This window comes from Microcaecilia unicolor, chromosome 3 (assembly GCF_901765095.1).
Source record: "Microcaecilia unicolor chromosome 3, aMicUni1.1, whole genome shotgun sequence".
NCBI lineage: Eukaryota > Metazoa > Chordata > Amphibia > Gymnophiona > Siphonopidae > Microcaecilia > Microcaecilia unicolor.
In genome coordinates this window covers 304,226,440-304,240,576 of record NC_044033.1, presented here as the reverse complement: position 1 = coordinate 304,240,576, position 14,137 = coordinate 304,226,440, and the positions used below count along the sequence as shown (strand labels likewise).

At 40.8% G+C, this 14,137-nt stretch overlaps 1 protein-coding gene and 1 non-coding gene across 2 annotated transcripts in view; both read left to right on the top strand.

Annotated features, from left to right (window-relative positions):
* LOC115464634 (transmembrane protease serine 12-like) overlaps positions 1–7,034 on the top strand; it is a 234,958-nt gene extending 227,924 nt beyond the window's left edge. The window contains exon 3 of the mRNA XM_030194997.1: positions 6,789–7,034. Within this exon, the coding sequence (XP_030050857.1) occupies positions 6,789–7,034 (246 nt within the window). The remainder of the gene's footprint in view (positions 1–6,788) is intronic.
* TRNAQ-CUG lies at positions 5,497–5,569 on the top strand. The gene has a single exon. It is a non-coding gene; the product is annotated as a tRNA-Gln (tRNA).
* Positions 7,035–14,137: the final 7,103 nt, after the last annotated feature.

Genomic DNA, 14,137 nt, shown 5'->3' with positions numbered 1-14,137 from the left:
ACACACACACACACACACAGGTCTTCAGGAGAGAGTATGGGCCCCACTTAATGACAGTGAGTTCACCCAGAACTGTCTCAAAAGCCCTCAGGTCCTCTTCTCTTTTATTAAGAATGCATTAAGTCATAAATTAACTGGTTACCTCACAAATCACGGGAAACAAACTTTGAAAAATCATTGGCTAGATTATATTCAACTTTTATCAGCATTCTAAAGAGCAAAGGTCAGACAGCTGCTAGCTATTTTGGTAAAGATCATTATCATTCTGGTAAAGGTCATTATCATATATAGAAATATGGAACTAACATACATTATTCCATATTACATCTGCATGCTCAGACATCTGCATATTTCTCTCTTACTTCCCTATTCCCTTCCAAACATGCGTGGTCTTAGTTACACTTAGCATCTGAACAAAACATTCATTACTTAAGCTTACTGAAACTGTTAATTCAGCAAGTGTCTTCAATCTGTAACTAGGTTAAATGCATCTGTCCTGCTCTGTCTTAAAATTATCTGTTTCACATTTTTAGTGCTTAACTCTTGATATTCCCTTCTGAGCTGAGGGTGATATTATTTTCATAATAGTAGCAACAGTCACTAGGAATCACCTATACATAATAACCATTCAGAAAGCTATACAGCTCAGTCACTAGTTTTCAGAGCAGAATTTACAGCACAGAAAATTAAATACATATCTGAATCTTTAAGAGCAAGCCCATCACGAATAGAAGTTTGGTAGCAGTGGGGGTTTGTGTGCTGGGGAAAACATGTGGAGAATGCCTCATAGAATTACTTCCATATGTTATGTTATGTCAAGGATTTGTATCCCTCTAAATCCCTACAAAACAGGTTCAAAGTGGGTAAGAATACCAAATATATGACAATCTGAATTACAGTAAATTAAAAGCTAATAATCAAGAATTAACAAACTTAATAAAAAAAATAAGTCTTCAATTTCTTTTGAAACATCATGTAATCAGACTACTTAATGGTAAAGAATTCCAGACTTTAGTTGCACTAAAACAGAAAGACCTTTCATGAATGGACTTAGATTTCACTCCCTTCATTGATGGAAAAGACAAAATAAGACAGGTTCTTTTAATAGAAGTCGTAATAATGACCAAGAGTTGAAACATAGTTGAAAAGCTGTCTGGCACATTCCCATTCAGTTTTAAAGGTCAGATAACACAATTTAAACAAAATATGCCCCTCGACAGGAAGCCATTGAAGATCTACAAATAAAAGGAGTCGCATGATCAAATGCAGCTTTTTTATATATCAGTCTGGCAGCTGTGTTTTCAATCAAGAGGAGTTTTTTCATGAGTTTCATTACATTTCCTTAATAAAGAGAATTGCAGTGATCTATCTGAGATAGAACAGTTGATTGAACTAGTACTCTTAAATGCTGTTGAAAATATGAACTAAACATATCTGTTTTAATTAAAAGAAAGATCTTTTGACAATGGAGTCAACTTGACATTTCATCCTTAAAGAGGAATCTAATAGTACTCCCAATATCTTAGAAATCTTGTCCACCTTTAAAGCATGACACGTCCAACGTTTTCATCAATGCATGAATGGTCTCCTGGTTTAAACTAAAGCACAATAATTTGGTTTGCTCTGCATTTGATTCCTAAGACCCCATCAGGGCAGGTTAAATACCCAGCTTTTTACTTCAATCTCTAGGAGGCCAAAGGAAAGAAATCCACAAACACACAACCAATAAAAAAAATTAAACATACATCAAAGGCCTTTGGGAGAGAGTGTGGTTCCTACTTAATGACAGTGAGTTCACCGATAACTGTCTCAAAATCCCTCAGGTCCTCTGCTTTTTTATTACAAATGCACTAAGTCATAAATTAACTGGTTACATCACAAATTGTGGGACACAAACTTTGAAAAATCATTGGCTACCAAGTAAAATCAAAGTCTAGCATATCGTCACCGTGGAAAGCAGACTGTGGAGTTCCACAAGGATCACCGCTATCACCAATCCTCTTCAACCTAATGATGACCCTGCTAGCCAAATCCTTATCCACCCTAGGCCTTAACCCATTCATATAAGCAGATGATGTCATAATATACATTATGTACAAATCCAAACTGACTGAAATCATCAACGAAATCAAACTCAGCTTAAACATCATGGACTCATGGGCAAATGCATTTCAGCTAAAACTCAACAAAGAAAAAACACACTGTCTCACCCTCTCATCCCAACACAGCGCGGACAACCCCACAACTATCAACACCCCAGACTACACCCTTCCTATCTCAGACAGCCTGAAAATCCTTGGAGTTACAACAGACCGTAACAACGCTAGAGAGCCAAGTGGCATCCACAACAAAGAAAATGTTCCACTCAATGTGGAAACTCAAACGCCTGAAACAATTCTTCACATATGATACATTTCACAACCTGGTACAATCAGTGGTACTCAGCCACTTAGATTACTGCAATGGAATTTACGCAGGATGCAAGGAACAGACTTTAAAGAAGCTTCAGACCGCTCAGATCACGGCAGCTAGGCTTATATTTGGAAAAATGCGATATGAAAGTGCAAAACCACTCCGTGAAAAACTACACTGGCTCCCAATTAAAGAACGCATTACCTTCAAAATTTGCACCCATAGTTCACAAAATAATCTACGGAGAAGCCCGTGGATATATGACAGACCTAATCGACTTACCAACTAGAAACACCTCAAAATCAACACGAACATATCTAAATCTGCACTACCCAAGCTGCAAAGGCCTCATATACAAATCAACTTACGCATCCAGCTTTTCCTACATAAGCACACAACTCTGGAATGCATGACCAAAAGCCTTGAAAACGATGCATAACCACCTAAACTTCCGGAAATCACTAAAAACTAACCTATTCAAAAAGGCATACCCTGCCGATCCAACCTAACTGCCTGATCTCTGCGACACAACAAAATTAAAGTACGAAATGGACATAACTCATTTCCTCCGCTGCATGCTTCCCTAAATGTGACTTTACCACAGGAACCCTATCCTCTCACAATATCACTTTGTAATGTTCTCACCGGAGCCGCCAAACGCCTTCCGGTACTATGTAAGCCACATTGAGCCTACAAATATTCGGGAAAATGTGGGATACAAATGCAACAAATAAATATTCTGCTTACATCTGCAAGTTCAGGGGATTCAGGGTACTTTCCAAAACTGCTAGTGGTTCCAGTAAAAATCTAACATTTATAGGAATGCGGAACTATCATGCATTATTCCATACATCATCTGTATGCTCAGACATCTGCATACGTTGCATTCACTTCCCTGTTCTCTTCCAAATATGTTTATGTCTAATAAAAGTTTCCTTTATCTGGTAAAGACAGCATTTAGTCATTTTACATCTTATTTACTACTAGTAAAAAAGGCCCGTTTCCGAAACCAATGAAACGGGCGCTAGCATGTGGGTTTTTTTGTGTGTGTGTGTGTATGTGTTACAGAGTTATTTTGTGTGTGTGAGTGTGCGGTGTGTGTGCAGGTTGTTGATGTGTGTCTTTTTTTGTTTTGTTTTTTGCTTGGGGGTTGGGGGATGTGGGTGACGGCTTGCCTGAGGACGGGGATGGTTGTTTTAAGTTGGCGGAAGGGAGAAGAGCACGGTCTCGGGCCGTCGGGGGGTGATCCAGTATGTTTGGTCCATTTCAGGCCGGCTGCAGAGGAATGCTGGAACATTTATGCGCTGCAGGAATCAGTGCCGTCTTTTTCCGGGTGCTCGGGGAATCCCCGAGGTGGGAGACTGCTTGCCTGAGGCTGGGGATGGTTGGGCACGTCCTTGGCCGCTTCGGCAAAAGGGGAAGAGGAAGGGGGTGGGGAGTTACCTGCAGCCGCCTGAGAAACCATGTATTCTTTGTTTGTTTTGTATTATTAGTTTGCATTTCTGTTGAAAGAGTGGATGCCTTTTGAATGATGGAGGTGGTGCGTCGGTGTGCGGTTGTTTTATTAGTTTGGCAGCCAGTCTCCAGCGATTCCTAGGCAGGGAAGGAGTACTCCTCCCCCTTCCTTGATCGCTGTTTGCTGCTGGCTGGATCGCGGTAATCCTTCCAGCTGGGCCGCAGCTTGTCCTGTTCGCCCACGTCCCAGATGGTGGCGGGCACGTTGTTTTCCGACTCCTCTGACTCCATGTCAAGCGATCCCAAATATAGTCTGTGCTATAGGCCCTCTGGCACTCTTCAGTACTGGCATTAGGCATTTAAAAATTTCTCCCCCCCCCCCCCCACAGCACATACCCACAGCAGGAATATTCTTCTCTCGTTCCAGCGGTGGTTCTGTGCTCTCCGTGCTGCACAGATAATGAGCCATTCTGCTGGGGAATGCTCCTCCCTTATTGTCACGTAGTTTCCTCTGATTGGTCCGTCTTACGTTGCCTAGTGTTGCCTGGGAACGGTGTTGTGATGGTCCTTTGTGTTTCAGAATGTTGAGGGTGTTTTTTCTGATTGGTCCGTCATGCGAGGGCGGGGCAGAGAGGCGTGGTCAGTGTTATGGCTTCACCACCATGAATCCATGAACCCTTCAGTGAGTGACTGAGTGACTTCAGAACGTTGTCTTCAGAATGTTGAGGGTGAGTTTTATTATAGTAGATATTAACATTTAACCTCTAATATTCCTCTCTATGAATGAGGGGACCATTGTTTTCAAATATAACCTTAATATCATCATGTTAAGATGATATTCTAATAGACCACATTTTGAGTTTTTCGATAGCAGTAGTCAGCATTTTAGCAAGTACAGTTAAATTCCAACTAACAGGAATCAAAAAGATATCAGGGGGACTTACCTAGATGTGTTTACCGTTGAATATATCTGGATAAAGTTATCAAGAATAACTTTAGGACACCTATTTCTGTGGACTGACTTGTCCACCTAACTTTATCTGGCCAGTGCCCACCACTGGAATAGTGGTGGGCCGAGCTCTATAGCCTAAGCTGCTGTAAAACACTGACTAGGCCTGAAAATCTGATGATGGCCTTGCTGCTGAGTGCCTGCGGAAGCAGGACCGGTTGGCAAGCCTTATCAGAATCTGGTGTGACATTCAAATACAGTGTAAGGGCCAAGATGGAGGAATTAATGGCTAAAATAGTAAGAAGTTAGGTTCATAAAATGGAGTCTGGTTTTGGCAAGATGGCATCCTGTTCATGAGATATGAATACTGTATGTTAGGAAAGTTGTTTACAACTCAGGAAATTACAGTTATGAAGAAATAGGTGAAAGGAGGGAGGAATGAGGACCCGATATGTGGTTGAGCTAACTGCCAGAAAGTATGATTCACATATTAAAAAAAAATTGTGTGCCCATTGAGTTTAATGGGCAGAAGAGAGTATTTAAGATCTGCAAATCTAGGCGGAGTTTGGAATTTTCCCCAACTCTACCCAGAGGGCAGAACTATGGTCAGTTAACCTGAGATCTTGACTGATGAGTGTGCCAGATTGATTGAAGTTCCAAGTGGTGAGAAAGCTTGCACTGGTTGCACTGGTGTAATGGTTAGCACTCTGGACTCTGAATCCAGCGATCCGAGTTCAAATCTCGGTGGAACCTCCATATATATATATATATATATATATATATATATATATGCTGAATATCAACAATGGCTTCATGAAGTTGTATCATGCCATGGGAAAGCCTCCAAACTCACCTCTATTTTTGCAGATAAATTTTGCCTGGCCAACATTTTAACTGGACAAAATTTTAGAGCTCAGCAAGGAGGAAATTTAAAAGCCTTCAAATACTGATCTAAAATGCTTTTCTCTAGTTTTGTATGCAAAAAAAAGCTTAATTAGTTAATGGCCAACCTGAAGTGCTGTTGTAATCAGTCACTGCTGTAAAGTATAATCTGAAAACCCATTTTTTTTTTATCATAGTCTTGTTTTTTATTATGCTCTTATTTATTTATTTGCTCGCTTGCTGCATTTGCATCCCACATTTTCCCACCTCTTTGCAGGCTCAATGTGGCTTACATTATGCCGTAATGGCAATCGCCATTTCCGGAATGAGAAATACAGAGTATTATTGCATTTAAAGTACAGAAAATATAAAATAAATTAGAAGTAAATAAATATAAAGTTCATTTCAGGCAGTAGAAATCAAGGGGTGATATATAACGTTCAATAGTGACAATGTGATTGAAGTAAACAAATAAAAATAAAAACAAATAAAAAGAGTTCAATGTTAACTTGTTCTGATAAAGTTTTGATGTAAGGATCCTTTTGATAAGTCTTTTTGAACAGGTTAGTCTTTAATAACTTCCGGAAGGCTGTTAAATCGTGCATTGTTTTTATGGCATTTGGCAAAAAGGTATACCCTGCCGATCCAAGCTAAATGCCTGATCTCTGCGACACAACAAAATTAAAGTACAAAATGGACATAACTCATTTCCTCCACTGCACGCTTCCCTAAATGTGACTTTGCCACAGGAACTCTATCCTCCCACAATGTCACTTTGTAATGTTCTCACCGGAGCCACCAAACGCGGTCCAGTGTGTGTGTAATAAGGTGGGGAAAATTTCAGATTACCACCCATTTTCTCAAACCATGCAGCCCTGAGATAGTTTGGATACAGTAATCAGGCAACTTGGATTATTTTGATTCATGTAATTCTTATATTACTTATTATTTTTTTTAAGTAGTGCAAAAATAAAATAAGCTAGGTATGATATTCTGTGACAATGTTCTATATGTAGTACTGCCTTATTTTTAAAATTCCAAATTACAGAAATGTGCAAAACATATCATGTTGTTTTTTTGTTTTTTATAGGGAGACAGTGGAGGTCCTTTTTCATGCTATATACGTGAACAGAAAAAATTTTATCTGATGGGGATAACAAGCTTCGGGTTTGGTTGTGGCCATCCACGCTTTCCTGGAATCTACTTACGAGCAACTAATTATAAAAACTGGATAGAAAATGTGATACTGGAAGATGATAGCAGCTTCAAGCATGTAAAGTTTTATGGTCTAATCCTCACAGTTGTGTGTTTAGTCATGCTAGAATCTTTATTATAGAAGAAATAAACCAAAACCTGACACTTTGTTCTTGTAAAAGCAGTGTTTCAACCTAAGCTGAAATGCTCCTAACAGCACTCAACATCCCTTGAAAGAAAAACATTAATTGTAATACTATCAGGCTTATTTTCGAAAGAGAAAGACACCCATATTTCGACCCAAATCGGGAGATGGGCGCCTTTCTCCTGTGGGCGCCCAAATCAGTATAATCGAAAGCCGATTTTGGCCGCCTCCAACTGCAGTCTGTCGCGGGAATGAACAAAGTTGACGGGGGCGTGTCGGAGGCGTGGTGAAGGCGGGACTGGGGCGTGTTTATTGGCCGAGGAGAGATGGGCACACTCGGCCGATAATGGAAAAAAGAAGGGCAGCAGTAGCGAGAATTTGGGCTGCGTTTTTTGGACCCTTTTTTTTCACGAACAAGTCCTCAAAAAGTGCCCCCCAGTGGTCACTAACCCCCTCCCACCAAAAAAAAAAAAGAACTTTAAAAACGTTTTTTTCCCCAGCCTGTATGCCAGCCTCAAATGTCATACCCAGCTCCATGACAGCAGTATGCAGGTCCCTGGAGCAGTTGTTAGTGGGTGCAGTGCACTTCAGGCAGGTGGACCCAGGCCCACCCCCCCTACCTGTTACACTTGTGGTGGTAAATGGGAGCCCTCCAACCCCCCCCCCAAAACCCACTGTACCCACATGTAGGTGCCCCCCTTCACCCATAAGTGCTATGGTACTGGTGTACAGTTGTAGGGAGTGGGTTTTGGGGGGATTTGGGGTGCTCAGCACCCAAGGGAAGGGAGCTATGGACTTGGGAGGTATTTTACTGTTTTTTGTTATTTTTACTCTTTACAAGTGCCCCCTAGGGTGCCCGATTGGTGTCCTGGCATGTGAGGAGGACCAGTGCACTACAAATCCTGGCCCCTCCCACGACCAAATGCCTTGGATGTGTTAATTTTTGAGCTGGGCGGCTTTGGTTTCCCTTATTGCTGAAAACCGATACCGCCCATCTCAAATCCGCCCAAATCCGATGCATTTGCCCGGCACCAACCGTATTATTGAAACAAAAGATGGACACTCATCTTTTTCGAAAATACGGTCTGTCCCGCCCCTTCGTGTACCCGTCCTCGGAGATAGTCGCCCATGTAGATGGACGTCCGCGTTCGATTATGCCCCTCTATGTTCTTCTCTAATGGTTGTATAGTATATATGCCCTGGGAAATAATTCTATTATAAAAAGACTATGTTTGCTGAAAAACACACATCCTAAGAATAAACAAATAGGCAAGTACTCTTAAGTTTAACGCGCGTTAATACAGCAAACCTAGTACTATGTTAGGAACCTAAAATATACTGAGATCAGCTTCTGTCTCAGTGAAATGTCATAATTAAGTATTTTTTTTATATATAAGCAAAGCACTGGAAAAAATAAAGCTAACAGGATCTGCCTTATCTGGATTCCCAATTTTTGTCGCTATCACACTGAAAGTTTCCTACATCCTATAAGAATTCTCATTTCAATGTCTCTTCCTCAGGAACGCCAGTGCTTATATTTATTTTCAATGATCCTCCATGTTTATTCTTTGGTCGTGTGTTTTTCAGCAAACATAGTCTTTTTATAATAGAGATTGACTCCTTAATTGATTTGTGATTAATTATCTCTCTCGGAGGGATATTCAGCTGGTACTGGGAAATAATTCAACATAATTAACTTTTGGTCTGGCTGTGCTAAACTGCTTCCAATGTATACTTTTAAATATTCTGTTAGAACTGTTTTTTCATATATTTTGTTAACGCCCAACCACTAATAATGGCTATTTCCTACATTACTCCTGGGAGAATTCTGCAACCAAAATTTTGAAAATTCTGTGCATAATATTTTAAAATTCTGCAAGAATATTTGTAGTGTAGTATTTATGTTTGGGGTTTTTTTGTGCAGAACTCCCCCATCATAAGGCCTGAAGCCTCCCCAGGCTTGAAATCCCCCTGCCCTTTTCCCTCCTTAGCCTCCCACCTCCCCAGTTACTTTTGTTTCCAACTGCAGCTCTCTCTCCATCTAAGCCCCAGCAAGACCCCTAATTCTGATTGTCCTCAAGATCTTCCTTTGCATACAATACTCCCACCTCTCCTTCTTTCTTCCCAGACACATATTTAGGCATGGGCTGCTAAATTTTTAACAAGGGGTGCTCTCTCCAGGAGTGGCCAGCCCTGCAACTTGGGGGCAGGGGTAGACTGGTGGTGACAATGCATGCCTCTCTTTCCCCCTCCTCCCTTTGTGCAGGCATGCTAGGTACCTTTGCTGGCAGGGAGGCCGAGTCCCACCAGCCACCACTCTCTGCTGCTTGTTTCCAGCTCTGATCAGCATGCTGAGACTTCTCTCGCATGTACAAGAAGATCCGGCTCTGCTGCTCAGAGCTGGAAGCAAGGAACGGGGAGCAGCAGTATTCTATTTACTTGGCTGGCAGAACTCTGCATCCCCACCAGCAAAGTAAAAGAGAATTCTGGAGGGAGCCCAAGCCCTCATTTTGGGAGCCAGTTGTTAAGGTAGTCATGGGTGGGGGGGGGGGCTACTTTAACAACCAGATCCCAAAATTCTTAAAAACGTAACAAATGGCTCTCGAGAGCCCGCTCCAGCACACCACTGCACATACCCCACCTCTCATACCCCCCCCCCCCCCCCCCCCCACCACACACACACTTTTTATTCTTTCACAATCCCCCTACTGTCCCTCATGGCACATCCTCAAGCTTGATTCCCACACACCAGTGACACATTCTCAGCTTGCTGTCCCCCACATCCCATCCCCATGGTGTAAACACTCAACCTCCATCCCCATGGCACTCATACTCAAACTTGTTCTCCCCCCATCACCCCCATGGCATACACTCAACCTTGCTTCTCCTTCCCCATGGCATATCCCAGCCTGCTCCAGTGACCCTCACCCCTCTGTGGTTTACCCTTTTCCTCTCCCTTCCCCAATCACTTGGCAATAAGAGGAGGAGGAGCATGGCAGCACATCAGGCCGCATCCTTCTCCTCTGCCAGCATAGGCCCAGCTGCAGCCACTCGGTTCAAATGAACAGTTGGGTCTAGACTGTCACAGGAGGAGGAAGCAGCCCTGTGTGCAGGGTAGGGGGGGTGGAGAGAGGGGGAGAGGGGAATTCTGCGCAAATTCTATTTCATAGAATTTCTCCAGGAGTTACTATAGAGGCATATTTTCAAAGCACTTAGACTTCCAAAGTTCCATAGGTTTCTATGGAACTTTGGAAGGCTAAGTGCTTTGAAAATATGCCTCAAATGTACATTTTTATGTAGAAATTTTAAAATATGTAATATGTATTATAATGTAACTTTTTTAAGTTTATCAATATATTATGAGATGTTGGTAAAATAGTGTATTAAGTGCGATAATCGGCATTTATAAAAATTGCCCATCCAAGTGTGGTGGTAATTCTATAAAGAAGGAGCTATCACTTACCCAGCAAATACATGCATAAATGACCAAAAATACCATCATATATGCATGTAAATACTGGTTACATGCTATTTTGTAACCTTCAGTAGCACATAGTTTGCAGGTGGACATTAATGTGGATGGAGCATACACGTATGTATATAACTTATAGAATACTAGAAGTTATGCACATATCTCAGGAATCTAAGTGCAAGCATTTACAGCAGTTTTATGGCCTGCCTACTACTTGCACCTAAACACATATGTGTGCATATTCCTAGTTACACTAGTATTCTATAAAGAAAGCAAATAACTACTTTCTGTTATAGAATAGGCTCCAATTAGGTACCCTCTAGGTACCTAAATGTAGGCAACCCATTATAGAATTACCCCACCTATGGATAAAAGTATGCATATAGTACCATTTCATGTACACTTTGGATACAATTGGGAAGAAGCATTCTTGGGGAATTTTCTAAAGTAGGCACATATTTTAATTCACAAAAAGTACCCACACAATTTAATAGGTGTGAAGGTGCACAGGTAATTTTCCTGGAATAATTTTTAAAGTGACATTGCTCATATACTTTTCTTTGATAATCCTGTAAAATCCATGTGTGTGCAGGTATAAGATCATAGAAGTAATTTTCAAAATTATGTGGATAGTTGCAAAGCCCAGGGATACTTTTACTCACAGATTTTGTACCAGTTCTCAAATGGAAAGTACACATACAAATTTCCCTTTTGAACACGACTATGGAAATAGAGATTTCCACATTATTTTTCTGCAACTACTTTTTCAAAATAATAAACTAAGGCCCTTATTTTAGAAGCCATATTTGTGATTGACACACAGATACTGGAATTTACATGTGTATATTACAATATGTAAAACCTGATTTTAAAAAGATGCACACTATTTGTAGTTTGAAATAGATGTGGCTCGGTGGAATTTGGGTAGGACCAAAATCTACATATGTTCTGATACTTCAATCCAAGGATTTATAGCTGCTGCTTTGTACACATGTTTTGCAAAAGTACTCATTTTGCCCAGTCCGTTGCAGGAGGAATTCTCCCTGTTGCTAATTTCCCTCTCCAGATTGTATCTATTTAAGGATTGCGTTCTCTGTTTTTAATTAGCAATATGTCCACTTGTAGGTTTGTAAAATGGTAGGCGTGCTTATACTTACATGTGTGTGTTGCAAAATACCAACCTAAATATAAAAATATCAGCACTCACACATATAAGTTGCCAAGTTTCTCAGTTCACTATTTCAGCATGTATCTTTGTAAAATTGCCACTACTGCTGTACATACTGGAAAATACTCTTGCATATATTTTAGAAAAAGGCTTTATATTAGAAGATCTTTTTCTAAAATACTACTGAAACTGTACACATCCTGACCTGGACATGTCAATTTACTGTGAATGTTCAATTTATTTTAAAATCAAAATAAATAATATTTGTTATGTATTTATTTTTTTCTATAGGCACAGAATATGAAAAAGTACAAGTCAAATACTTAGAACCCAGGCAGTCATCAGTTTTTGTTTGTTTGTTTGTTTTAAATGCTGACTGCTGCAAGCAGAATCAGGCCCAGATATTCAATGCTGGTTTATGTCCAGGCACCAGCTTGAATATCTAAGGCTAATTCTTTAGGTGCTAGCCAACGGAGCTGATGCAGTTCCCAGCCAATATTCAGGCAGGACCTGCATAAGAAACTTATGCAGGTCCTGGCTGAATATTGGCCAGGACCCAAATAAAAGTTTCTGCCCAGGTCCAGAGCCAGAGCCCCCCCTTCCAATCCTCCTTCCCACCCCCTGAACTGCAATACCTTCCCACCCCCACCCCCCAAATTGCCATTTAATTCACTTTGAATATCTACTCCTATGCTTGTAAATGTAGGCTTATAAATTTCTGAGGACAAGCAAGGTAGAAGTCCTCAGAACACTGCAAAAATACAGGAACACTCAGCTGAGTATATTCAGAATGTCCCCATCGGCTGTCGCAGAAAGTTCTAGCAGTTCCTTATCCTGCGATTCATTTGCAGTGTGAGGTACAGCAAACTTCTAAAATCTGTCTTTTACATTTTCCAAACTTTTTCCTTTTAGCAGTCCCTTAGGTTTATCATCGAATTTAAAGTTGTCTTAATTGTTGGTGTAGTTGTGTACTGTGATATCAATTTTTTTTATAGTTCAACATATTTTATTGATGATGAAAGGTAATGAAAACACATCCTACACAATTGCAGTACAATGAGTAAAACAGCAAAGCTCATACAAAACAGTAATGGAGAATTCTGTCATCAAGTATTTTTACAAGTTGATCCCCCCCCCCCCCCCCCTCCGTTTATGTGTATAATGAAAACTGTTCATGAAAATACCCAAACAAAAACAATAGGCAAAATCCAACAAACAAAGCAACCAAAAGGCACGTACAGTCTGCCAAAATAAATACCGCAAATAGCAGATACAATGCTACCTAATAAAAAAAAAAGAGGGCAAAAGACAAAAGTAGCCTTCCACCTCAAAAATATAATGTTTAGAGACAAAAGTACAAAAACAAATTTTGGGGAAAACTACCATCCCAGAAATGATGCCACCAACCCCAAACCCCTCTAAAGGGAATTAACCATGAGGATACAAGTTCACAGAGCTAAAGATTGAATATAAGGCTCCCAGATGGAAGGAAAATGCTTTTTGCACTTAGAAGTACGTGCCTAATACTTTCCAGCAACATTAATGCATGGAATCTGTTGCACCAATGCGAGTACTCCGATGGTGCTGCACTCTTCCAACACTTTAAAATGACCTTTTTCCCCAAGAGACAAGCCTTACGAATAAGTTGCTTAGCTCCCGCACCCTGAAATGCAAAAAGTTCTTATTTATCCAGAAGAATTCCTAGGGGCAAAAATGGTATCCTCGAGCCCAGTAGGGCTTCCAAATAATGTAAAATGGCAGTCTAGAAAGCGTGGCTAATCGGACAATCCCAGAAGGAGTGAAAGAGTCATGCCCCCTCTGACATTTAGAGCAAAGAGGAGTATCCACACCCCTCATCCTGAACACCATAGCCTTGGTCATGTATTTTCTATGCAGTACCTGGAACTGGCATTCCAGGAGTTCCGCACATGATGACTATGGTGGGCTCCTAAAGTGTCCCTATTTAAAGTGCTAATATAATGATGCAATTCATTATATGCCAAAAATATTACCAATTTCTATACCAATTCCCAAAGTACACAGATTTAACATGGTGTCGCTTCTACTCAATATGTGTTCCAATCTAGTAATACCCAATCTATCCTACCCCTCGAATGTCCTATTATTGCCTGGGGAAAACAATAAATTACCCCGAATGAGCAAAAGATCTGAAGTACTTAGCCAAATCCCTCCACATATCCTGTAACAAGCACAGCAAAATGCTGCCCCCCTTACCGAACAGGGTACAACATTCAACAGGGCCTGTAGCAAAAAATAAAGATGACATGGGGCAAAATAATCAACCTCAAGCTGCCGTGGAGTGTAATTTTGTCGATCCAAAAGCCAATCTCCAAGATGGCGAAGAAGACATGCCTGGTTATACTTCTTGAAATCAGGCAACCTCCATGCCTCCCCTATGCCAGGAACCCAACAACATTCACAATGGGAGTTTGGGCTTGT